General features: G+C 46.0%; 1 protein-coding gene, 1 long non-coding RNA gene and 1 pseudogene across 17 annotated transcripts; 2 read left to right on the forward strand and 1 right to left on the reverse strand.

The window, feature by feature from the left end:
- The first annotated feature begins 5,689 nt into the window (after window positions 1-5,689).
- LOC123101393 (indole-3-acetic acid-amido synthetase GH3.8-like) lies at window positions 5,690-6,980 on the forward strand (annotated as a pseudogene).
- A 4,717-nt stretch (window positions 6,981-11,697) lies between these two features.
- LOC123104051 (uncharacterized) lies at window positions 11,698-15,284 on the reverse strand. 2 transcript variants are annotated; one of them, XR_006450093.1, is made up of 5 exons: window positions 14,891-15,280; window positions 14,518-14,802; window positions 13,847-13,948; window positions 12,678-13,481; window positions 11,698-12,574 (listed from the first exon to the last, which is right to left on the reverse strand). It is a non-coding gene; the product is annotated as an uncharacterized lncRNA (long non-coding RNA). The 2 variants fall into 2 exon arrangements; XR_006450092.1 differs by having other exon boundaries at window positions 12,678-13,948; window positions 14,891-15,284.
- LOC123104049 (uncharacterized) lies at window positions 15,129-21,831 on the forward strand. Of its 15 annotated transcripts, none has more exons than XM_044525771.1 (5): window positions 15,129-15,613; window positions 15,714-15,769; window positions 16,374-16,385; window positions 21,184-21,258; window positions 21,336-21,831. In XM_044525771.1, the coding sequence occupies exons 1-4, from the start codon at window positions 15,145-15,147 to the stop codon at window positions 21,256-21,258; spliced, it is 612 nt and encodes a 203-aa protein (XP_044381706.1). In that variant the 5' UTR covers window positions 15,129-15,144; the 3' UTR covers window positions 21,336-21,831. The 15 variants fall into 15 exon arrangements, 4 of the variants coding, with proteins under 4 accessions (XP_044381706.1, XP_044381705.1, XP_044381704.1 ...); XM_044525770.1 differs by having other exon boundaries at window positions 21,339-21,831; XM_044525769.1 differs by having other exon boundaries at window positions 21,387-21,831.
- Window positions 21,832-23,825: the final 1,994 nt, after the last annotated feature.

A 23,825-nucleotide genomic window follows, 5' to 3' on the forward strand; every position in this document is an offset into this window, starting at 1 on the left:
ATTTGTGGCACTGTCGTTTGGGTCATATCGATGTAAAGCGCATGAAGAAACTCCATACTGATGGGCTTTTGGAACCACTTGATTATGAATCACTTGGTACTTGCGAACCGTGCCTTATGGGTAAGATGACAAAAACACCGTTCTCCGGTACTATAGAGAGAGCAACAGATTTGTTAAAAATCATACATACAGATGTATGTGGTCTGATGAATGTTGAGGCTCGTGGCGGATATCGTTATTTTCTCACCTTCACAGATGACTTAAGCAGATATGGGTATATCTACTTAATGAAACATAAGTCTGAAACGTTTGAAAAGTTCAAAGAATTTCAGAGTGAAGTTGAAAATCATCGTAACAAGAAAATAAAATTTCAGATAGAAGTGTTGCAGGAATTGTTTGAACTCACGAACATACACCCAATCACTTTGAGTTGGAGGACCCCGCTGATCAGGAGTATCAGGCTTAGGTTCTGGACCAGTTTTTTCTAACTCAGTCTTGTAGTTGGGATCCTGAAGTGCATATTGCTCAAATGCCCTCTCAAATTTCTCAGCAGTCTCTAGCATTATAAATGTGGAGTTCCATCTAGTAACCACATCAACATTAATCAAACCTTTACTCGCTACCTTGCTAAGCTGCACACACTTTTTAAATAAATCCAATCTAGTTGGGGAGGCTCTCACAAACTTGATAGCACTTCGAATTCTATTTATTGGATGGCACATTATCTTTAGCCCATCTTGGACCACTAGATTAACAATATGTGCCACACACCTCATGTGAAGATACTGACTTCTTGCATGTGTACAACCCCTATTAGTCAAAGACCTCTTCATGTAGGCTAAGCAAGTGTCATTAGAACTTGCATTATCAACAGTAATAGTGCACACTCACTCAATGCCCCACTCAATAAGTAATTTTTCTAATGATTTCCCAATGTCATCCCCTTTGTGTCCATCTACCAAGACAAAGTTAATAATTTTTTTCTAAGATTCCACCCAGAATCAATGAAATGTGCAGTAAGGACCATGTAGCTTTGTTGTCTTTTTGATGTCCATGTATCAGTGGTGAGGCAAACAGTTTGACGTGATTCAATGAAATATTTTCTAAGCATAGCTTTCTCAACTTCATAAAGAGCAATGATATCTCTATACATAGTTGTCCTAGATGGTACAGTGAACCTTGGGCAAGCTTTAGACATGAACAACCTAAAACCTTATTTCTCTGCGAATATGAATGGAAGCTCATCTATCACTATCATGCGAGCAAATGCTTCACTAACTTCTTTCTCAATGTATTGCCAAGGAACCACCGAATTACCATCTTCGCTAACTTGGTAGGTAAGCTTGGACTGAGTGCTACATATGTGGGCAGGATTCTTTTTGCAAATCTTCAAATGGTTGACTAAAGAAGCAGTACCTGCCGATGCGGATTTGCAACCCAGTACAACATCACAGTAGTTGCAATTAGCATGATCAGGATCATCTTTCTGAATTGTGAAGTGCATCCATGCCTTTGACCTCTTGCGACTCCCCCCCACACTGCCAGGGGTAACATCAGGATCTATTGAGAGAGGTTGATCAACAGCAGAACCAGCACCAAGGTTAACTCTAACACTCTCGGACACCTGAAAAAATAAGTCAGGTAATTTTCATTCAGTATCAGTGACCATCAGCAGAACTAATACTAAAAGAGTTGCTGGAAAACTAAATAGGAAACACCCATGTTCAGTAACAAACTAGTGAAACCATGCATCCATCCATGTTCAGTAACTAAATAGGAACTAACACCACACATCCATGTTTAGTAAAAAAACACGCATCCATATTCTGATCCGGGAGATGAGATGCATGTTATTAAGTGTTCTGCTGCTGTATACAGTCTACTGAACAAGGGAAAAACATCCATCCATATTCAGTAACAAACCACGCATGAGATCTGGGAGATGCTTACCATCCGGGCGCGGCGGCTCGCTTCTTCCTCGGGCTCCAACGGCGGATGTGACGGAGAGCTTCACCACTGCAGCGGTTGTGGCGCGGAGCTTCTCCGATGTGGCGGATCTTGTCCTCCTCGGGCTCCCACGGCGGCTGCAGCGCGGAGCTTCCCCCGTGTGGCGGTGCCGGTAGGACGAAGCTTCACCTGCGGCAGGGAGGAGCGGGGCCCGATGGATGCGCGCGCCAGAAGCCCAGAAGAACCTGCGGTCGGGACGAGCTACGAGCTAGGGCGCCGCCGCCATGCTCTGCTCTGTGCCTGACCACGCGCGTGAGGGACTGCTGGACTGGTCTAGGGTTGAACGGGAATCGGGAATGAAAGGCCAGTTGGGCTGGGCCTGAGGCTGATTGAGGGGGTGTCGGGGGGAACTGGGAACGTGGTGTGTCACCGCTCTGTAGGCTTTTCTGGTTTTCTTTGGTTTAACTGAATTATTTCGGTTTTAAACCGAAAAAACCATATTGAATATGGTTTGCTATTTTGCAAACTGAAACCATAACCAGAACCTGAAAAAACCGTAATTTCAGTTCGGTTTGGTTTTTTCGGTTCGGTTTTTGGTTTTCGGTTCGGTTTTGCACAGGGTGAACCATACCACACCAACCATCGAACCAACTCGTCTTCTTCCTCTCCTCATTTTCTGCCCTCCACCGGAGCTGCTGCAGGGATCTCCATTGCTTCCATCTCCTCCGGCTTCCCGCCATCCATGCGACCACCAGGCCGGGGCAGCAGATCAATCTCCACAAAAGGGTATTCCTACTAGCTCTTTGGGGCAAAACAATGTTTAACCAAGCATAATCTTAGCTCTGCTTGCAAATAAAAATAGATTGTATTCCACCCACCAGCTCTGTGCTTCTGTGCTTGCAAACACACTCCCAAGTCCAACCATGAACTACCAGGCCCTAAATGTATTATGGAGGCCCAAATTACTAATGAACCGGACTAACCGAGACCGAAATTGAGTACTTCGGTGCTACGTTCGGTTTGCATATGTTGAAAATCGAACTAAGGGGGTGTTTGGTTCCAGAGATTTTTTTGTGTTAGGACTAGAAATAGTCCTTAGCAAACCAAACAGGGTGGGACTTTTTTAAGACCTTTTGCTAAAAGTCCTTAGAAGCACCTTCTTGTGAGTCTTTTTCAAAAAGTCCTAGGAACTAGAAAAAGTCTTAGGACTAGAGAACCAAACACCATCTAAGTTCGATGAATTCGGGTTTATCCCTCAGGTACCCGAGCAGACCAAAAACCGAGTAAAAGGTCAGGACCTGTGCGCCAGTTGCTAGCTACTCAAGTGCTTTAGGCTGGCCACAGTGGGGGTAACATAACCGGTAACATGCACTTGGGACTAGCAAACATGCTTATGTGGCACATAATTAAAGAAGAGAGAGAGAGGGTTATAGTAACATAGGTAGATACCATATCATGTTAAATGCTATGCTACTTTGTGTCATGCATGGCAATAAATGTGATCATCTATGATACTCCCTCCTTCCATCTATATAGGGCCTAATGCGTTTTTGAGGCTAACTTTGACCAAATGTTAGAGAAATAATATATGGCATGCAACTTATACAAAGCACATCATCAAATTCGTATGTGAAAGGAGCTTTCAATGATATAATTTTCACATTATGCATGTCATGTAGTATTAATTTTATCAATAGTCAAAGGTGGTCTTGAAAAACGCATTAGGCCCTATATAGATGGAAAGAGGGAGTACTGGTTTATGTTACTATGCATTATGGAGGTAGTATCATACACTAGTATCATATGCATGATACTAGTATATGTTACTCCCCATTATGACCAGCCTTATATGTGAACATGGACTCTATTTTCAGTACCCACTATCTGCCAAGTGCACGAGCCCCACAGCCGCATCGGGAAGAGGCGAACCTTAACTAGTAAGCTGCCGCCGCTATATAAAAAGAGAAATAATGTGGAGAAGTTCTAGTACTCCCTCCGGTCCTTTTTAGTCTGCATATAATTTTTGTCCAAAGTTAAAGTATCTCTACTTTGACCTAACTTATAGAAAAAAGTATCAATATTCACAATGCCAAATCAATATTGTTAGATTCATTAAGAAATATAGTTTCATAGTATATATATTTGATATTGTGGACATTGATATTCTTTTATATAAATTTAGTCAAACTTTATAAAATTTGACTTGACACAAATCTAATACGTGAAGTAAAAATAGTCGGAGGGAGTACTAGTACATCGGCTTAAATTTCTTGTTACTACATGGAGTACTTTATCTAGTGAGCCGCCATCGCTGATTGCACAGAGTAATAAAGTTAGGCTAGTCATAGTGGGAGTAACTTAGCTAGTAACATAGCGCACTTCAATTTTTTTTACTTATGTGGCAAGTATTTAATGTGAGGTGGTAACATAATATGTTATAGTAACATAGCGCTTCTCAAGACAAGATGAGTCTACAAGCTAATAAATAAAGCCATCTATGACACTACTATCATATTATTTTGCATTATGAAGGTAGTAACTTAGACTAGTGTCATGCATATGACACTAGTCTAAGTTACTCCCCACTATGACCAGCCTTAGACGGAGTAACAAATGACACTAGCCTTTAGTAGGTAGCTATAGTAGCCTATAAGCACTGTATATTCAGAATAAAGTAGTGATTGCTAGGCAGCGATTCCGGAGTTTATCTCGGTGCTGTTCGCTAGAACCGACGACCGAACCGAAATTTCGGTACACTGAATCTTAGGTTAGCTAATTTTCTATAGATCGATCAACATTTTGACAAAACCGAAATCTTAAATAGACCGAAAGACCGACCTGAACGGTTCGGTGGAACCGAACGCCCAGCCCCTAACTCATGAGAGTCCAAACCCGTGGTTGGATAATTAAAAAGGGGTTGTTCTCCTTAATAGCAAGGCATCAAGACTATTTTGGTTGTTATTTTGAGATCTCTTGTCAATTTTTAGATTATTTTTCCAACTTATAGGAACACAAACCAATAAAAGAGACCGTCCCAACTTGTACGTTCAAGTGCGAACCAATTTCTGGTTGGATGGTTAGAAGGACAGTAATATCCCAACCCATCAAAGTTATGTTCCAGTGCGAACCAATTTATGATTGGATGGCTAGAGGACAAATCACACCAAAGTTTATGTCCTAGACTTGATATGGATGCTCGCATTTTTTTTAAATTTATTTCAAGCCTTCCATCAATGTGCGTTCAGGGGTAGGAGACGTTCCGTCGACTATGAAGACGTCTGTGACGACTTCATCAATCTTAAAATAATGTGCCGGCTCAGTCTGTTGAAGATGTTCATAGGGATAGGATGTGTGTGCGTTCATATGGGGTAAGATGCTCCTAGGGGTAGGTGTATATGAGCATACGCATGAGCATTTGCATATGTATTATGTTTTAGAAGAAGACTAGCAAGATGCCCGTGCGTTGCACGAAACATCAAAATCTTATCGGAGAAAATGATGAACGAGGGAAGACCTTATCTGCAAATGTGGAGAGGAGTGCGGGTAAATTGTCATAGTTTCCTTCCTATCCGTTAGATAGATCGGACGGCCTATATTGCAGGATGGCAGGCACACCATCATCACCAACTATGCTTTTTATAAGGAGTTTAAAGCATCAGGAGTCCTACAACTTGTGCCGAATGTGATGGTTTAATCTTAGAACTTGCATTTTGACCCTTCCCAATCCTTGAACTTGCATCAAATGTGCAAATTTGGTCCTGACCAATCACAAAGCGACAAGTGGACGCCTGGGTCCCGGCCCGGTCAGCGCTCGGCATTTTGCAAAGAGGCCCCTACCTTTGGTTCGAATCTACCCGTAGGACATGCCAAAGTTCGCCACGAGGTGCTCCGCGTCGGCGCCGTGTTCGCCTCCGGCCTCCTGCGCGCGATCCGTTTCCTCTAGCTCAACTGGAAGGAGCTCGCCGCCGACATCGAGGCCGGCGCGCTCAGCCCACGCGTCACCGACGCGTGCGTGCGCGAGGCGGTCGCGGGCATCCTCCGGCCGGACCCCGAGCTCGCCCAGTTCGTCCGGGACGAGTGCTGCAACGACGACTGGGCCGGCATCGTCAGGCGCATTTGGCCCAACACGAAGTATCTCGACGTCATCGTCACCGGCGCCATGGCGCAGTACATCGGGACCCTCAAGTACTACAGCGGCGACCTGCCCCTGGCGTGCACGATGTACGCGTCGTCGGAGTGCTACTTCGGGCTCAACCTCCGCCCGCTCTGCGACCCTTCGGAGGTGTCCTACACCATCATGCCCAACATGGGGTACTTCGAGTTCCTCCCCGTGGACGAGGCGACCGGCGCGGCGTCGTGCGTTGACGCGGGCAACCTGGTGGACCTTGCCTGCGTGGAGGCCGGGCGGTAGTACGAGCTGGTGATCACCACCTACGCCGGGCTGAACCGGTACCGCGTCGGCGACGTCCTCCGCGTGACGGGGTTCCACAACGCAGCGCCGCAGTTCCAGTTCGTCCGCCGCAAGAACGTGCTGCTCTCCATCGAGTCCGGCAAGACCGACGAGGCGGAGCTGCAGCGCGCCGTGGAGCGCGCGTCGGCGCTGCTCCGCCCGCACGGCGCGTCCGTGGCGGAGACGCGGAGTACACCAGCCAGGCGTGCACCAAGAGCATCCCCGGCCACTACGTGGTCTACTGGGATGGGAGCTGCTGAGCACGGGCGCCGGCGCGACGGCGGTGGACAAGGCCACGCTGGACGCCTGCTGCCTGGAGATGGAGGAGGCGCTGAACACGGTGTACAGGCAGAGCAGGGTGGTGGACGGCTCCATCGGGCCGCTCGAGATCCGGGTCGTCCGGGCCAGCACGTTCGAGGAGCTCATGGACTACGCCGTCTCCCGGGGCGCCAGCATCAACCAGTACAAGGCGCCCCGGTGCGTGACGTTCCCGCCGATCATCGAGCTGCTGGACTCGCGCGTGGTGTCCAGCCACTTCAGCCCCGCGCTGCCGCACTGGACCCCGGCCCGGCGCTCCGTCTAGAGCGCGACGGCGGTCGTCCCACGAAGCACGACGACGGCTCCACCTGAATCGATTCACCCGTTGAAAGTTTTGGCTGTTGCCGTCGGCGTCATCGGCTAGCAGTAGCAGTAGCAGTAGAAGGAGAGTGAGTGCCGATAAAACGTTGCGGAGGCCGGTCTGCAGGCAGCTCGGTATCACGCCCTCGGTATTTGATTAGCCACCACCGAACACGCTGCCGTCTTTCACCGTATTCCTCAGCAGGCCCCAAGTGGATGGACAACACGGTACATGGGCGGAGCAGCATCTATACCTCCAACATGGGCAACTGTGTGTGGGACGTCTGGGGTACTAGTGATTTGATGGGTTTGCAGGTTCCACTAACAATCATGGAGGAGGTTACATGTAGAACCATCGGCAATGAATATGTGTTATTAGCACCCGAAGTGCCGCACAACATTTTCTAGAGAAATTTCAAGATGGTCCAAAGCAATATAGACAGTTAAATTTTAATTATCTAATGGCTGATATAACTAGCACTCTCTCCATATTTAAGTCAAACTTTATAAATTTTCAACAAGTTTGTGGAAAAAGTATTAACATATACATCACCGAATCAATACAATGGATTCATAATTGAATATATTTTCACATCATATAGATTTGTCCTTGTAAATGTTCATATGTTTTCTACAAACTTGATCAAACTTTATAAAGTTTGATTACAGTAAAATCTAATATGCACAGTAAAAAAATTTGAGGGAGTACCTCTTAGCAGGTAACATGAAGTAATAGATCATTAATCATGGCGTAGTATGGACATTGTTGCAGTATAATTATGGAAATAAATTATTATAATTTATTCCTTTCCTTTTATTGTTTTGCTGGACGTACCTTATCATCATGTATAACAAAGGAAGTAAATGTTTGTCATGTTCTATCATATATGTCTATGGATGTTTTATTTTGTCGGTTGGGACCTAAACAATAGGAAATGCATAGATTTGTTTTTGGAAAACACCAAAAATGGATACTAGTTGACAAAATCATAGCAAAAAGCAGTAAAAATACCATCCTAATTTTCCTGTAAACAAAGCAACCATGTGTACTAGTGTTCTTGCACATTTTTTTGTTAGATAAGAAATTGTATAACGGAGAATGCTTTGTTTATTTCTCACACAAGAAACAATCATACAGGTTCCTAGCATTACATGTGTACATCTATTTTCTTTACCAGCTCTCTCAGAATGATACGAATACACATACTGAAGATTATTAGGATGGAATCTAGACGAATTATAATAATGTTTTTTGTACTGTGTGTATTATTTTTTATGATCACATGGATATGTATCATATTTTACAACACGAGAATTATTTGTCTTCTTATGGTAGATACAACATATATGTACGAGGCTCGCATCTAAACTTTTATTATATTAAAAGGAGATGTGGGAAATACTTAAGAAATTCTTTTTAAAAAATTAATTGCCATACTATAATTTTTTGTGTTGGTCAAACATTTCCTTGATGAATGGAGGGTTCAAATCAAATATTTCTCTTGCCTCTTAAGGGGTAAGAGGGGCCCATCTTAAGAAAGCTCCTTAAAAAAAGAGGCAGTTAATTGTTTGCTATAAATCAGTAGCTAATTACACACTAATTTGAGTATTAGTTTATATATATAAAAAGAGATGCGTTGACTGTACATGTACAGAAAATTGCCGCATATAAAAATGATACTTTTTAAGCTACTTTTTCGTTGGGCCAGTTGAACAATTATTGCACTGCAACTCTGCACACGCAGGCTTATCTTGTGCCATTTTGAAAACGCGGACATGCACCATCTATTTAACCTGTGCAACTCCCATACGTTTGTACTATTCACGCAGAAGTATATTGGCTAATATACCTTGGAAATGTCTGACAGGATGGAATCACGAAGTCCATTCCCACGAAGGGGATACCGAGCTACCTGACGCTCGGCCTCTGCAACGCCGCTCTCAGTGAGTGCCCCCTTTGATGCTAGGAATGAGGTTGGAATATGGTTAATGGTTGATGTAACAGTCCGATTACTGCCGAAGTATGATTAATGATTGATGGTTAATGGTTGATGTGCTTGTCTGTCTGTATCTATCTATCGGGAGTTGTATGATTGTTAATTAGTTCACGAAACATGCCTCCAAAACCGTACGAGTTAGTGGTAGTACTGTACTTGCAAGATATATTTCCCCCAATTAGGGCTCCTTTGATTCAAAAGAATTACATAGGATTTTTGGAGGATTTAAACTCTTAGGAATTTTTCTTGTGATGCTCGTTCGATTCATAGGATTGGCATTCTTAGGAATTTTTCCATATGATCCATTTATACTACATTTTGAAGGAAAATTTCCATCCACTCAAACCTCTTTGTAGAATTTCTTTGTTTTTTTAATGTTATCAAACATTCTTTCAAATCCTGTAGGATACTATGGGACATGTCACCCTATTCCTGCATTTTTTCTATTCTTTCATTTTGAAAATCCTGTGAATCAAAGAGGCCCTTATTGTTCGCTAGCCGACACCTGCATAGACTAGAGGCCGATGCCGATTGTTCTTTCTTTCTTCATTATCCTGCCTTTGGCCTTTCCATTTTGCCACTGAGAATCCGTTGCTGCTGCTCGTTCGAAAGTGTTACATGGCTCATCGCCGCGGCTCCGCCTCACATGGAAAGTGTTGCAAGAGGAGCAGAATTAACCGCGTCACATGGCTCATCGCCGCAATAATTGAGGCGTCCGCGGCTTTTCGCCGTCGATGGACTTGTACTGCTTCAAGGACGGCGGTAATCTGATTGTCGATGATAGCTGTCTAGTCGGAGTTACGTATATGCGTTGTTCGATGTTGACACTTGATTAGACAAGATAGGCTTGATGATCAGGCCATGACAAGCGTTGCCCATTGCTAAGTCATGCATGCTGGACCCAAGCACGATCCTGCTGCTGTCTGCGAGGTCGGTCGTCAGGCCGTTCTTTTGTTTGAATGGTCTTCGGGGGTACTGTTGCTAGTAGGAGCGGACCAGCATGCTTTTTTTGACTGCGCGGTTAGGCCAACTCCACCGCACGACCCTAAACGGACGTTTGTTTTATCCGTATTTCATCCGTTTGAGGTGGCAATAGATAGCAAAACAGACATGAATGTCCGTTAGTTGTGGGAGAAGCCCAGCGCAGCGACCGAATCAAAATTATCCGCATGCCCTTCAGCTCCTCGCCCGCTCGCCACCGCACGCCCGCACCCTGCAGCAGCCAGCTCGCGCTGCTCGCCGCGCCAGCCCGCTGCAGCACCTGACGCCGCTCGCCCCAGCCTGCCGTCGCTGTGCGCGCCTCCTGCCGCCGCCGTCCCGGTCGCGCCCCCGCCGCGCCCCGCCACCCCTGCCGCCGCGCCCCGCCCGCGCCGCGCCGCGCCACGCCTCGCCTCGCCCCACCCCACCCGCGCCCGCCTCGCACTGCCCGCCCTTGCCTCGCGCCGCGCTCGCCCTCGGGCAGCGGCAGCAGCCGCCCTCATGTCGTGCTCGCATGCAGCCGCCGCGCCGCGCCCCGCACGCTCGCCTCGCCCCGCACGCCCCTGCGCGCCCCGGCCTCGCCCCGCTCGCCGCCGTCGCCGCTTGCACGCCCGCTCGCTGAGCCCGCCCGCCTCGCTTGCTCGCCGGCGCATGCAACAGTGGGTGGGTGGGTGGGTTGGTGGGCCCTTTTTATTTGTATGACATGCGGGCCACACTGCACATGTAAGCGAACCGAGGCGGACGAGGAGTGGCCAGAAAGCGTCCGTCTGTGTCCGCTTTGGCCTTAAAACAAGACCAACTTTGGTCCAGAGATGAGGCGAAACGGACATGAAACGGACAAAAAAATAAAATGAGTTCTGCCGCTGGGTCGTCTGGTATGTCCGTTTTACCCCAAACGGACACACCCGACAAAATAGGGTCGTGCGGTGGAGTTGGCCTTAGTGCTGTTGCGTCTCCTCTGCTCGTTTTCCTCTTCTACCGAGTCCAAACTGAGACGATTTCTACTTACATTGATCCCTCCCTTTGTCTTTTTTTCTCGCCAAAAGTTTTGTGTAAAAGGGGGTGACCGCCCTGGTACGTTTGTTTTTCTGCTTCAAATGTTGGATACTACGTGCGCTGTGACCTATACTTTTTGCAAAGTGATGGTGAGGAATCCTTGCTTGGAATGGAACCGTGTCCTGCGGGTAGATTCAAACCAAAGGCAGGGGCCTTTTTGCAAAATGCCGCGTGCTGACCGGTCGGCACCAGGCGTCCACTTGTCGCTTTGTGATTGGTCAAGATCAAATTTGCACATTTGATGCAAGTTCAAGGACTGGACAGGGTCAAAATGCAAGTTCTTAGACCAAACCATCACATTTGATGCAAGTTGTAGGACTCCCAGTGCTTTTAACTCATGGAATATCAAGGCAACACATCAAAATCGTTTGACTGTGATGCTGGGCAACGTTTTCACGCAGGTGCCTAGATACTGCTAGCTTTGCAGTGGCTCCACCTCCACGCGTCCAGGATCCCTCCTAGTGAATGAGCTGAGTTGCTAAGCGTGTGTCTGGTTGTCATGTCAAATATTACCAGCATTGCATATTTGTCTCAGTTCAGCCTGGCCGAGTAAAAACAGGTTAAAAATTAATATCTGCATGTTGTTTGGTCGTTCGTATTGCATCAGTGGTGATTTTAGGGCTAGCTCTTTGGTTGCACACATATGTGCTTTAGAAGTCGGCAGATGCACATCATACCTGTTTGGCTGCGTGCACGTTGGTGTTCTGCTCATCCCTTTTAAATTCGGTGACCTTACCATCACATTTGTAGCACAACAAGCATAGCATAAGAACAAACTACCTAATTAACAACACAACAACAGATAAACAACCACTGATAACCATGCATACTAATAGTAGGGTTTAAGGTTTAAGACAACAGGGGCATCCCATGCCCCCTACTTCACATCACGTGTTGATCCTGGCAAAATATAAACAAGTTTGCAGCACTAGTTCACATCATCAACACAAACTACTAACATGTTTATACTTAAGACTTCTAGAGCGCGAGAGAAATGTTGCCAATGCAGTTGTGCTTGTTGCAGCGCACCCCTGCACATGATCGAGTTGTCGTGGTTGTAGATCTGCACCTTGAGGCCAAGCCCGAAGATTCACAAGACGAGGAGGTCGCCGGGGACGATCCTGTGGCGGCGGCAGAAGTACTGCCAGCCTCGGTTAAGGACCATCTGACCCAAGAAGTTCTGGACCTGAACCCAGAACTCGCACCACTTGTTGGCCGACAGTGTAACGACGCGCGGGGCCTTGATCACCAGCCGCTGCTTCATCACCTCCGTGAACTTGGGCGGGATGATGAGCATGGTGAGATCCTCCATGTCCTTGATCTGAACGTAGAAACACAACGGCTCTCATGCCCCCTCTTCGTGGCTGGTGCTCAGAGACCGTCCCCGTGAAGGTGGTTGGCTCATGGCAGCGATCCTGCCAGGCAGGTTCACCCTTTTGAGCAAGCAGTTTATCAGGTCCTCGGCGCCCTCGGTGCCAGCCACGACATGCGCTCCTCCACCGGCTACGTCCCACTCCGTCTTCATGATCTTGTCACGTAAGATGACTTGTGTTAGTAACAAAGCATTGGCAACACTCGAATGGGGGTTAAAAAAACCCCTCCACCCACTGGGGTTCTGAACAGCGGTGCACCTGATGTCTCCTCGAGCGGCGCAACCGAACCCAGGACCACCAGGTCCGGATACAGCGGCATAACCGAAGCAGCCGACACCTCATCGGCCCGATGATGGGGCCTGGTGCAAAAGGGCGACGGAGCGCGGATGGCTGCCATCAGGTCAATGCCTGAGTTCACGAGGCCGGCCACCCACCGGTCTTGGATATTGTTGTTTCCGGCGATGATGGGGTCAGCGGGCGGCGCGGCGGCGGGCGAGCGATCGGAGGAGAGTAAGGAGCGGTGAGGAGAGTGAGAGAGTGGTGTGAATGAAGGAGTGGACGGTGACACGAGAGAGGGAAGGGAGTTATGAGACATCCCGTCCGTCTCCCGCGCTCTCCGAGGCGTGCAGCGAAGAGGCACGCGTGGCTCTAGCGAGTCTGGCTCGCAAATAAAACTGCCGATTCGCAGCCGTGTCACCTTCCTCACATGCAGTTACCGATGGCAGCCGCTCATCCAGGAGGAGTGCGGGGCCGCCGGCATTGCCTTCCTCGCTTGCGGTGGCCAGTGGCGGCGAGGAGAGGCGCAACGGTAGGTGGCAGATTATTCGTGCGCTACACCCTCCTTGCCCAAATATGTTTCTACACAATTCTTTTCCCTCCCTTTAGTAACTTCAGAAACAAGTACCGGATGCAACATCTATTGCCAACTTTTGGAATTGTTTCCTCTAGTCAGCTTTATCTCCGTGCTTTTTTTTTAGAACCTATCTCTGTGCTATTGCTATTGCTATTGGATGCCTAATCTTCCCATTTCTTGATCAACCATTTAGCATAGTTTGTCACCATCTGCATTTAAGATCAACCTTTAACTATATATAAGCAGTAGATTTTTTAAGGAAGGGGTACAAGGCTTTGGATTTGGAACTGAATCTCACACTGCTTTTACTAGTTCCTATATCTGCAGTATGAAGTAGACACTATAAGGTGGGCATACAAACTGAATTTTCCCTTAGCAAGAACAACTACAGCCAACCACATTAACAGACAAATACATTTTACTCTTAAGAGCTAATTTCTCTTATTTCGTTCTGAGTCAACAGAAAGTAATTCAAAAATTATGAAAACATTCATGATTTTCAGCATATGCATATTGGAAGATTTAAATTTTAAAAAATATACACAACTTTAATAGGCAGACACGTGATGAAAACCTGCAAGTCTTTTCTCTTGGTAGTTGATGTGAATTCCCCCCTTCCTAACATCTTTCACCTATGCTTTGATCCTTGGGACCCCGCTTTTACTAAGTTCTGCAACTGAGCTCATCATCAAGAGCGAGCTCATCATCAAGAGCATGCAAATAAGAAATGTATGGAATTACTATGGAAACAAGTGAAAGATGCAGATGCATATCCATGCTAAATTTGAGTAAACTAATGTATGGAACTTCATGACTGCTCGGAGATTGATTAATAGAGAATGTAAAGTTTAAACAGTTGGCAGACAACACATTTGATAGCATGACTGGTAAGAGAGTGTCCAATCCTAAAGTGTAAAATTAGAAGAAGGTACATCAGCTCTGTGGCATCTACGACTTTACAAAATGGCATCATGGTTTGAACATATTACATATGGACGCAAATAATCATGGCATGATGGCAAAAAAGTAAAAATGGCCATTCAGATCTCAACCACAAAAATCCTTTTGTAACCCTTCACTATCTTCTAACCTCTACGACCTAAAGGGTAGAAAAACTGAATCAACACAAATATATGACTCTATAATCTGTAGTTTACTGCGTACATATATTTTTCCGTGAGTTTGCGGGCATAAATAAATGAATTTATTTTCATTACTGTATTGGAGACATGCAAGAAAGCTTACATTCTTTTCCAAGCCCTTGTTCCAGACTTTGAGCTCCTGGGTTTGCGTGTTCAAGCATTTCATCTCCTTGGGCTTGAGACTTTGAGAGTCAGTTTAACTCCCAACTTCAATTTTCCAGTAGTGTAGTTGTTTCACCTTGTCATCCAGCTGAAACCTCAGGCTCTCGATTTCCCCTGAAATCGCGCAAGAATCGTCCTCAGAGACCATCGAAAACTTTCATTATCACTAGCTTTCTTCTTCCCACTCGCAGCTGATTCTGGCCAAAAAAGCTCTGCATTCCGACAGCTGCAGAGAATCATTTGTGCATTCAGCAAGTAAAATGTAACAAAAATGAAACATGCATGAGATATGACGCAAATATTTTCAACTATACTTGCTCATAAGGGCGTTGTGCACTTCTAGTTTTATCAACCAACTAGCATGGCAAGATGATGGTGAGTGGTCTGATGTTCATTCTTGAACAAAATTCTGCTATTGGCCGCCGGAGACGTTCCGATGCGCGATCCCCCACACGCCTCCTCCTCCCACGGTGGGCGCCGGCGCCCTCACTACCGTCGGTGGCGGGATGGGATTAGACGGGAGGCGAAGAAAGGCGCCTCATCTCCGTGGAAGGTCACGGCGGCGAGGATGCTGCGGTCCGGAGAGGGATTTGGGGGAGAGAAGCTGCAGATCGGCGGGGGAGTGCAGAAGAGGAATGGCTCGACCGACAGACTCCAGTGCCCATCTGTCGCCCACATACACAGTCGCGTGGTTGGGCCCACGGGATGCAAGCCCAGGCCCTCTCAAAAACCGGCCCAGATTGTGGATAGCGCCGATCGGAAAGCGGATAATGAAGTGAACGTCTTCGCTTCCCGTGTGTGCCCGTCTCTTATCTCCAACAGTCCTAAAAAAGAAAGTCTCTTATCTCCAACGGTCCGAAGCGGAACACGACGGCCGTCACGATCCTCGCCGCCACGGCCGGGGAGAATCGAGGATGTGCGGGCCGCAGGCGAGCGGCGCCACGGCTTCGTGAGTGGTGGGGGCGGATGGACACGGACGAGCACCTCTACCTGCTGGGCTCCTGACGCTCCCCGTCTCCCGCTTCGACGCCGACAAGGTCGATGCGCTCAAGCGCCTTCTCGCCCTCTTCCCATAGGTTCGGTTCCTCCCGTCCTCTGACGTCATGGAAATTTGAAACGATTTGCGTGCGTGCGCAGGTAGGCAAGAACGTGTGGCGGCGATCTCATTCCACCTCTTCACGCAGATCACGCAGGTTGGGTTCGGCTCGCGCCTCCTCCCCTCGTCCCATCTCAGGGCTTGGATCCCGACGGGATTTCGAATTTTCGATTGGTATAATATTGCATTGATAACAATATTTGACCTATCTTGATAAAAACTGGTACTTGTAATGCAAAAATATTTAGTTCCTTTACATTGAATTTAAAAGGTAAGTCAAACATTTACCATCCGTCTCCATGATAATATACGATGATATTACGATCGACAGTTTATGAGAAACAGATAATAAAGATAGACAAACTGATTGATTATATTACAATAAGGTCACTCGCACTGCATAATATATATCACAGTGCATGATACTACTTTAGTCCCCTTTTCCAAAAATGATACTACTTTAGTTACTGTATTCACACTGCATAGCATCATATTATCATTTCATTTATCCATTTGTAGAATCCAATTCCAAACATAAAGTTGTGGATATGATCTATTTCTTATAAATTTTTCTCGTTTAATGTGTTATACTGTTCCACAATATGATGCTACAATCTTCTCTCACATTCTTAATTGCAATGCCGCATCATCGTTTTCCTTAGGTGGCACTGCATTGATACCCTTTATGATACTTGCACCAGGACAGGTCTAAGGTACGATTACTCATCGGCCAGATCCCAGACTCGTCACTGCTTCCTTCTCGATGCTAAAATATTCAGCACTAACAACCGTCGAGTTGACCATTGCCGATCGCTGCCCAAGTAAACTTTCATTCTCTTCAGGGTCTTGCTGCAGTTGCACCCAGGGATGTTGCATCACCTTCCTCAACCTATCAAGCTTCTCCGCAACTTCCTTCATTGATGGCCTATTCGTACCACACATCTCCAAGCATTGCTTCGCTAGCTCCGCGATCTCTTCAAGAACCTCCATGTTGTCTTGCTTGATCCCATCATCCAAGATCTCCTGAAGCTTATTCTCCTTCACTGCAGACATAAACATCATTGATAGGCTCTTCTCTTGGTCAGAGGCATCAAGACTAAAGGGCTTCTTCCCCGTGAGCAGCTCCAGAAGAACGACACCAAAGCTGTACACGTCACTCTTGTCTGTCAACTGGCATGTTTGCATGTACTCCGGGTCAAGGTACCCGCACGTCCCTTGTACAAGTGTGACAAATTGTGACTCATCGGTTGGTGCCAGGATAGAGGCACCGAAGTCGGAGACTTTAGCCTTGTAGTCGCCATCAAGGAGGATATTGGAGGACTTGACATCACCATGAAGGATTGGTGTCGAAGTGGATGAGTGAAGGTAGGAGAGCGCGTCCGCGGACTCATGAGCGATCCCCAAGCGAGTGGCTAAGGGGATACGTCGGCCATGGTTGCCGTGGATGAGATGGTAAAGAGTGCCGTTTGGGACGAACTCATAAACCAACATGGGGACTTCCACTTCGAGGCAGCATCCCAGAAGTTTCACAATGTTTTTGTGGTTGATTTGGGATAGGATTAGCATCTCCTTACCGAACTCCTTCTTGTGTTGCTCGTTGATGGTCATGCATCTCTTGACCGCCACCTCCACGTTGCGGTTGAAAAGTCCCTTATACACAGTCCCATGCCCCCCATGACCTAAGACTTGTTGTTCACTGAACTTGTTCGTGGCTTGTTGCAGTTCTTCCTCTGAGAAGATTTTGAATGTAAGGCCTTGCTTCGACTTCATCTCTTCAAATAGTATGAGGCCACCATGCTGCCGGAAGTAGTTCTGTTTCATGTTCTGTAGCTTCCGTCTCTCTTGGATGAAGCATGCAAAGGCAATAACAATCACAATGATGACGAGCCCAACACTTGCACCTGCATGATTATCAATCCAAATATAGTTATGAGTACCTTTTCAAACTAAATTTCGGCGACTAGTGTCTTGTTTTGTTCTTTTGAAATCAAACACAGTGGCCCACTGAAATCTAGTACTGTTGTTGGAGTTATGTTTTATACCATGGTCCAAACTCCAAACTAAGAATTTCTTGGTCGTTCAAACTATTTATTTGATTCACTTTCCCTTTAAAACTATCATTGGATCAGTTTCTCCTTCAAACGATAGTGGCTAGTTCATTTCACTACTGAGACCAGTTTTGGACGACATCGGTCTTGACAACCTGGATGGTTGTTCTGCCAGTGTGACATCCATGTCATCCAAATACTGCACACACAAAATGACATGTGGCAGCAGCAGACACCGCTTTTCGTTGCCTGATGCACAATCACCTATCAATACCTGACCACTCCGGGGTCAACCTCATTTTTGAAAAAAAAAATCAGTACCTGACCACTGATGGCGGGGCGCAAGCTCAGTGAGCTAGACAACCACTGCCACCACCATGGTCTTCGATGAAGAACAAGCGTCAGAGGCAGTCGTAACCAATATCCGATCTTCCTAGAACTTGGATAATGCCTTGCGGGCAAAACCATTGTCAAAGTCATGAAATCCAGCATCCAAGAAAGGTAGGGGGTAAAGACATAAATATAAGTAGTATAGCTTTGGAGGGGAATATTGAACATATTTGAGAAAAAAAACTGCCAAATCAATAGTCATTTTGGGTGGGTGGTTGGGGGGGTTGAGCTTTCCCTTTTTAGTAGTGATGATGTCTATGCTCACTCAGCAAAGAGAAGAACACACCTACGACTGGCACCGCAGGAAAATGGGGAGACTTTGGAATTGGTACGCAGACACCATTTGTCATATAGTTCCCAGGGTGGCATGAGCAACTGTATTTCCCCTGCGTATTCTTGCAGATCCCTGGGCCGCAAGGATTAGATTTTTCACGGCACTCGTCAATATCTGGGAAAGAAATGTTTTTAGTTCAAGTAGTTATACAATGTGTATACTCATGATCTACATGAGATGGTGAAAAATGTAAGTGAGGTAGAAGGCAGGAAAACGGGAGGTACCTTGGCATCCAGCCGTGATGTAAGGGTTGCCTTTGTACCCATTGGAGCACTTGCAATGGTAACCTGGATCGTTGGTGGTGGAATCAACACACGCACTATGGCTGCTGAGGCACGCATAGGTACTCATGTTCTTTTTAGCTGCCTTGCAAGTCCACGGTCTTATTACCCAGTTCGCGACAAGAGGGACTCCCCCCTTGTATGTCTCATAGAACACTTTGGATTTGACATAGCTGGTGTTGAAACTGAAAGCTGCCTTATCCATCAGTGCCATGTAATTGCAAGGATTGGCTTGCCATATTTGAGTAGTGTTGTAGTTTTCGTTGAAATAGCCACGATAATACTGTATGCCCTTTGGGACATCGGCTTGACAACAGCCAGCGCCAGAGCATTTGCCATTCTCGAGGGTGAAATTCTTGCATGTGGAATAGCAACCTATTACGTACTGCACACAAAACAAACCAAACAATACTGATATGAGATGTCTTTTTTTTGGGGAGGGGGGGGGGGGGGGGGGGTATATGAGTTGTCTTTAACTAGAGTAACGATTTAAATTAAGAAATTACGTCATTTTTATCTTAAGGAAATGTTATTTTATACTACTAGTACTTGTAGAGAAAGTCTTGCAAATCTATTCACACTGGTTAATGGTAAGAGTTTTCTCTTTCTACGACAAATGAATTGGAAAAGTTTATCTAAAATGGATGGAGGAACAAAAAGTCACTTTTCTCTATGCACGGTATCGTTAACTTCAGAAATATTCATCCTAGTTATCTCCCCGCTATTTGGAAACTTAAGATAGCACCTAGAACTCACGCATTTCTGTGTCTGATCTCAAAATAAAATTATGACTGGAGACAATTTGATGGGAGAAAACGTATATGGAGAAACCTAGAGGATTTATTCAATGTAATGTTCACAGCGCATGAATTGATACAATATCTTCTCTACTGTGTTGTGGCCAAACTTCAACTTGTGTGGGAGGAATCAGCACCAGTTCTGAAGGTTAGAAATTAAGTTAGTTATTTCTGAATCTTTGCAAAGTTTTTGGGAAGGATTGTCTTGCCATTAATACTGTAACTTGTAACTAATGCAACGATTTGAGGATTATTGAATAGCAGGAACGAAATTGTTTTAACAAAAAAGTCTGGGTTAATATGGAACAGTTTGTCCCCTTAAAAAAATATTACTAATAATAATATGTAACAGTTTGGGACATGATCCTGGCCTACATCAGGAACCGGAAGGTTCCTTGCAAAGAGAAATAAGATGGACTTGCTGGAAAAAGTTGGGGCTCTGTTTGTAAGGAGGGTGAGAGAATTTAACCTCTAGCTCCACCAGGGGCTGGGGGGTAGAAGTGCAAGCTGAAAATTAAAGGTATCTTTCAAGCCGAGTCCAGCAGAGCTTTGATATCATAGAAAGGTCAGAAGAATGCACTGGTAGGAAGAGGTAGGAAGAATGCATACATGCTCACATGATTAACTATCAGATGATAACAGGTGAATATAGTTCATCATTTTGTTATGTAGCATGTTCTTTGCTTGGTTATCTGTAATTAAAAACGGATGTCTACTTAACTGAAAAACACTTGTAGGTTTCATCATCTACATAATGAAAATGGAGCTAGAGAGGTTTTACTCGCTGAAAATTAATAGAAGTAACGGGTTCTTTTTTCCAAATACTCCTATTAATGAAAGTACTTTCACCCGGTTCAGTATAATAAAAATGTTGAAATTACTCACAGAAGAGCTCCTCATATAAGCGAGAGCATTGCATCCGATGACGATAATTTTGTTATCCACTTCCGATATCGAGAATGGTGTATTGGTGAAGCTCAACCATGCATCAAAGTAATTCATACTGCGAGTAGCTGGGGAGTAGCACTGCCAGGAGAAGCTCATTTTTATCCGGATCTTGTTGTCGGGGACGGAGATATCGGTCACCTCGAATGGACCCGTACGAGGCTTCGTGGTGCTGTTGATGCTCGTGCAGTCAAGGTTAAAGCCGTTGTGCAACGCACAGTGCTCACCGATGCCGAACGGGAATGGGATTGCGACGTCGCCGCACTTCGCCGGGCAGCCAGGACGCTGGCCTGCCCGTACATCGGCCGTGGCCAGCACCCATGTCGCCGAAAGGCAGATAAAAAGAAGCCGAGAACAACCCGGCTTCATCCTTGCGTGAACTAGTGGGTGTGTGGCTGTTTGCCCCTGAGCTCCTTGCTGTACCATGGCGCTACCGTGGGCTATAAATAGATGAATGAACAAAGCAACAGTAGTTCTTTCTCGTTATTGGCTGCCTGATTGACTACCACCTCTTATTTTCTTTTCCTTTTTCTTTTTCTTTTTGCGTAGAGACTAGAGAGCGACTATACCAGTTGACTAGGGTTAAGTGATGAAGTGACACAGGCAAAGCGTAATAGCTGCATTATCACCCCTGCCTAATATGGCCATCTTACTTCCTGGCATATTTGAGACATCAATCCATGTCTGAGTCTGATTTGGCCTTCCTCATCCGGTAGGGCCTTCAGCAAGCAGCTTCCATGACCGCTTGTGTGGTTGAAGATGGAAACGAGCCTGAACCGGAACCTGATTAGGTATGTAATCTGTTGTTATTGCCATTTTCCTGTTTGTTTGTAACCTCCGTTCTTTTCTCCTCTGGATTCGGCAACAGCAGTGACGTGTTGTGTGGTCACCCTCTTGGGGACGTTGTCGGGGAGCTCAGGTTCCTTCCGGTTACGGCACGGCGACGTCTTTGGGAGGCTTGGATCATTGTTTGAAGCATCTTCGTGTGTGGCAGTCTCATCGCCAGTATTTTGGGATCTTTCTGCTCGCTGACATGGTCGACGCTCCACGTCATGGAGCAAGAGGGCGGAGAGCCTCTTCGGTAACAGTTTGGTGTGGGCAGTGCGGCGAAGTCCGGTGGTTCCTCTACGAGACGCGAGTTCATTCTTGGTTGGCTTCCGTGGTGCTTTTTTTTTGTGTGTGGTTCAGCCCCTCCAGTGCTCATCCTCCCGGATGGTGGCGTCCAATAGTGCATCTCTTGCTCATTGTTTTCCGTTGCTTTCTTTGTTTATCGGTTTTTATTTTGATCGGCTTTGTAAGAGTTTTTTCAACACATTGTATCATTCAGCCATGTGGCTTTATATATAAAGCAGGACGAAACCATATTTCAAGGGTTGCATGACGAGATATATTCTTTTTACAATGACAATATAGGTTTCGTTGACATGCTAGATTGTTGATGAATATGTTTGCTAATCTACTAATTAGCCACACTTCCAAGTATATTGTTATTATGCAATTTGGACAGCTTGGCGCCCGTGGATTTCTCCAAGCACACAAAATAGTGTTCAGCGAAATGCTTGTGAGACTGTGAAGAATAGCTTTTTGTTTTTGGTCGTTTTCACTATGCCGTCGTACCCACGGTAGTGTTGAAGTCCGTCTTTGTATCTTTCAGCAACTCTGCTACATTTAAATTTTAAGGCCACCTTGTAAATGAGCATAATAATAATAATAAAAAAAGCTTTTTAAAGGGAAAATGATCATCGAAAGTACTAATATCCAGTTTGTTCTCCAACGAAAACAGTTTTGATCACTAGTGGCGCAAACAAAACGATTCACTTCCTGTTAAAAAGACATTTCTCGGTCAGTTCAAATAGTTGACGACCCCAGACCTTCTAACACGTTTAGTACACTCATTGTTTGGAGGGACAAGAAGACTTGGGACTTGGCTGTCTTCGTGGGACCCTTGGAATTCCGATGATAGTACATTTTTTTTGAACTGGGCATTACCCCTTTCCATTAATCGAATAACGGAAATATAACAGTCATTGGGACACTGGAACAGGAGACGGGCAAGGGGAAAGCGAGTTCAAAGCATCGCCGGGAAACCCACCACAGGAACTCGCCTACGAGATACCTGCTGTGGGACGAAAATCCGACGACACCTACAGTTCTCAACAACCAACGCACACTAGCAGAATACTATGCAAACTACACGACCCATCAGGGCCATATCCTGCGCAGGAGTAAAGCACAAAAGCAGCCCTGTCCTCCTGGACCAGGGGAGAAAAGCAGGGAGTTGGAGACGCGATTCATCAAGTTGTCGCCGAATCTTCTGTCGCAGCGGCACAGATCATCATCATATTGCTTGTACTGCTCATCAGCATCTGCGACCCACGCTCCATCGCCTCACGGTCTGCCCCCTTCAAAAGACCTGCCCAGTAGGTGATGAAGACACAAGCAGAGAACACAATCTCAAAAGGAGTTTTAGGAAGCTTAAACTCAAAGGTTGCTCTGTTTCGATAGTTCCACACTACCCAGCAGATGGCAGCAAGGCCGAAGGTATAGAATTTAGCACCATTAGGGAGATATATATAGCACAAAGTGTAATATTGCCAAATGTTATTGGGGCATAATTCAGTGCCCAGGACTGCTCCCACCGATCGCCAGATCACCCTGGCAACTGGGCAAAGGAAGAAGAGATGTTGCGCCGTCTCACGGGCAGCACGAAACGAACACTTCTCATTACCAGGCCAATTTCGACGTTTCATAACATCCCTCGTCAGGACCGCGTCCTGAAACAGCTGCCACATAAATTTTTTGATCTTATGGGGGATTTTGGCTTTCCAAATCCACTGGTAATCACACCCTGCCAGGTTGCTTTCAAGCAACTTGTACATGGTTTTAGTAGTAAAGTGGTGTTTAGGTCCAGGAGCCCAGCCAACCTGGTCTGGTTTAGTTGAAGAGATAGCATTCAGCACAGTTGTGCGCATCTCATTCCACATGTTTTCGAGCGGGGGGTTTAGCCTCCTGCGAAACATATCACCAGCCTCCACTCCTCCCAGCTCGCCAACCGTAATCTCAGGCATTTTACAAATGCTAAACAGCTGTGGATACTGAACACGCATAGGGGGCATTCCATTCAAAGAGTCCTCCCAGACTTGGGCTATATTTCCCAAGTTGATCTGGACTATTCTCCCCCGCATATAGTAATCTTTCACTTTCATAATATCTTTCCAGATGGGAGAATCATTGAACTTGCTTTTCACTGTAGCAACCGTATCCCTTTTCAGGTATTTGGCCTTAACGATATCCTGCCAAAGTCCATTTTGAGTATCCAGTTTCCACCACCATTTCATTAGGAGGCTGATATTCTGTT

Source organism: Triticum aestivum, chromosome 5A (assembly GCF_018294505.1).
Source record: "Triticum aestivum cultivar Chinese Spring chromosome 5A, IWGSC CS RefSeq v2.1, whole genome shotgun sequence".
NCBI classification, from domain to species: Eukaryota; Viridiplantae; Streptophyta; class Magnoliopsida; order Poales; family Poaceae; genus Triticum; species Triticum aestivum.

What these genes read in the sequence shown, in the direction of transcription:
- LOC123104049 (XM_044525771.1), top strand. Translation starts at nt 15,145, where the DNA reads ATGCTGCGGTCCGGAGAGGGATTTGGGGGAGAGAAGCTGCAGATCGGC. An exon ending in CCCGCTTCGACGCCGACAAG is followed by an intron (nt 15,614 to 15,713) that starts GTCGATGCGCTC and finishes GTGCGTGCGCAG; the next exon opens with GTAGGCAAGAACGTGTGGCG.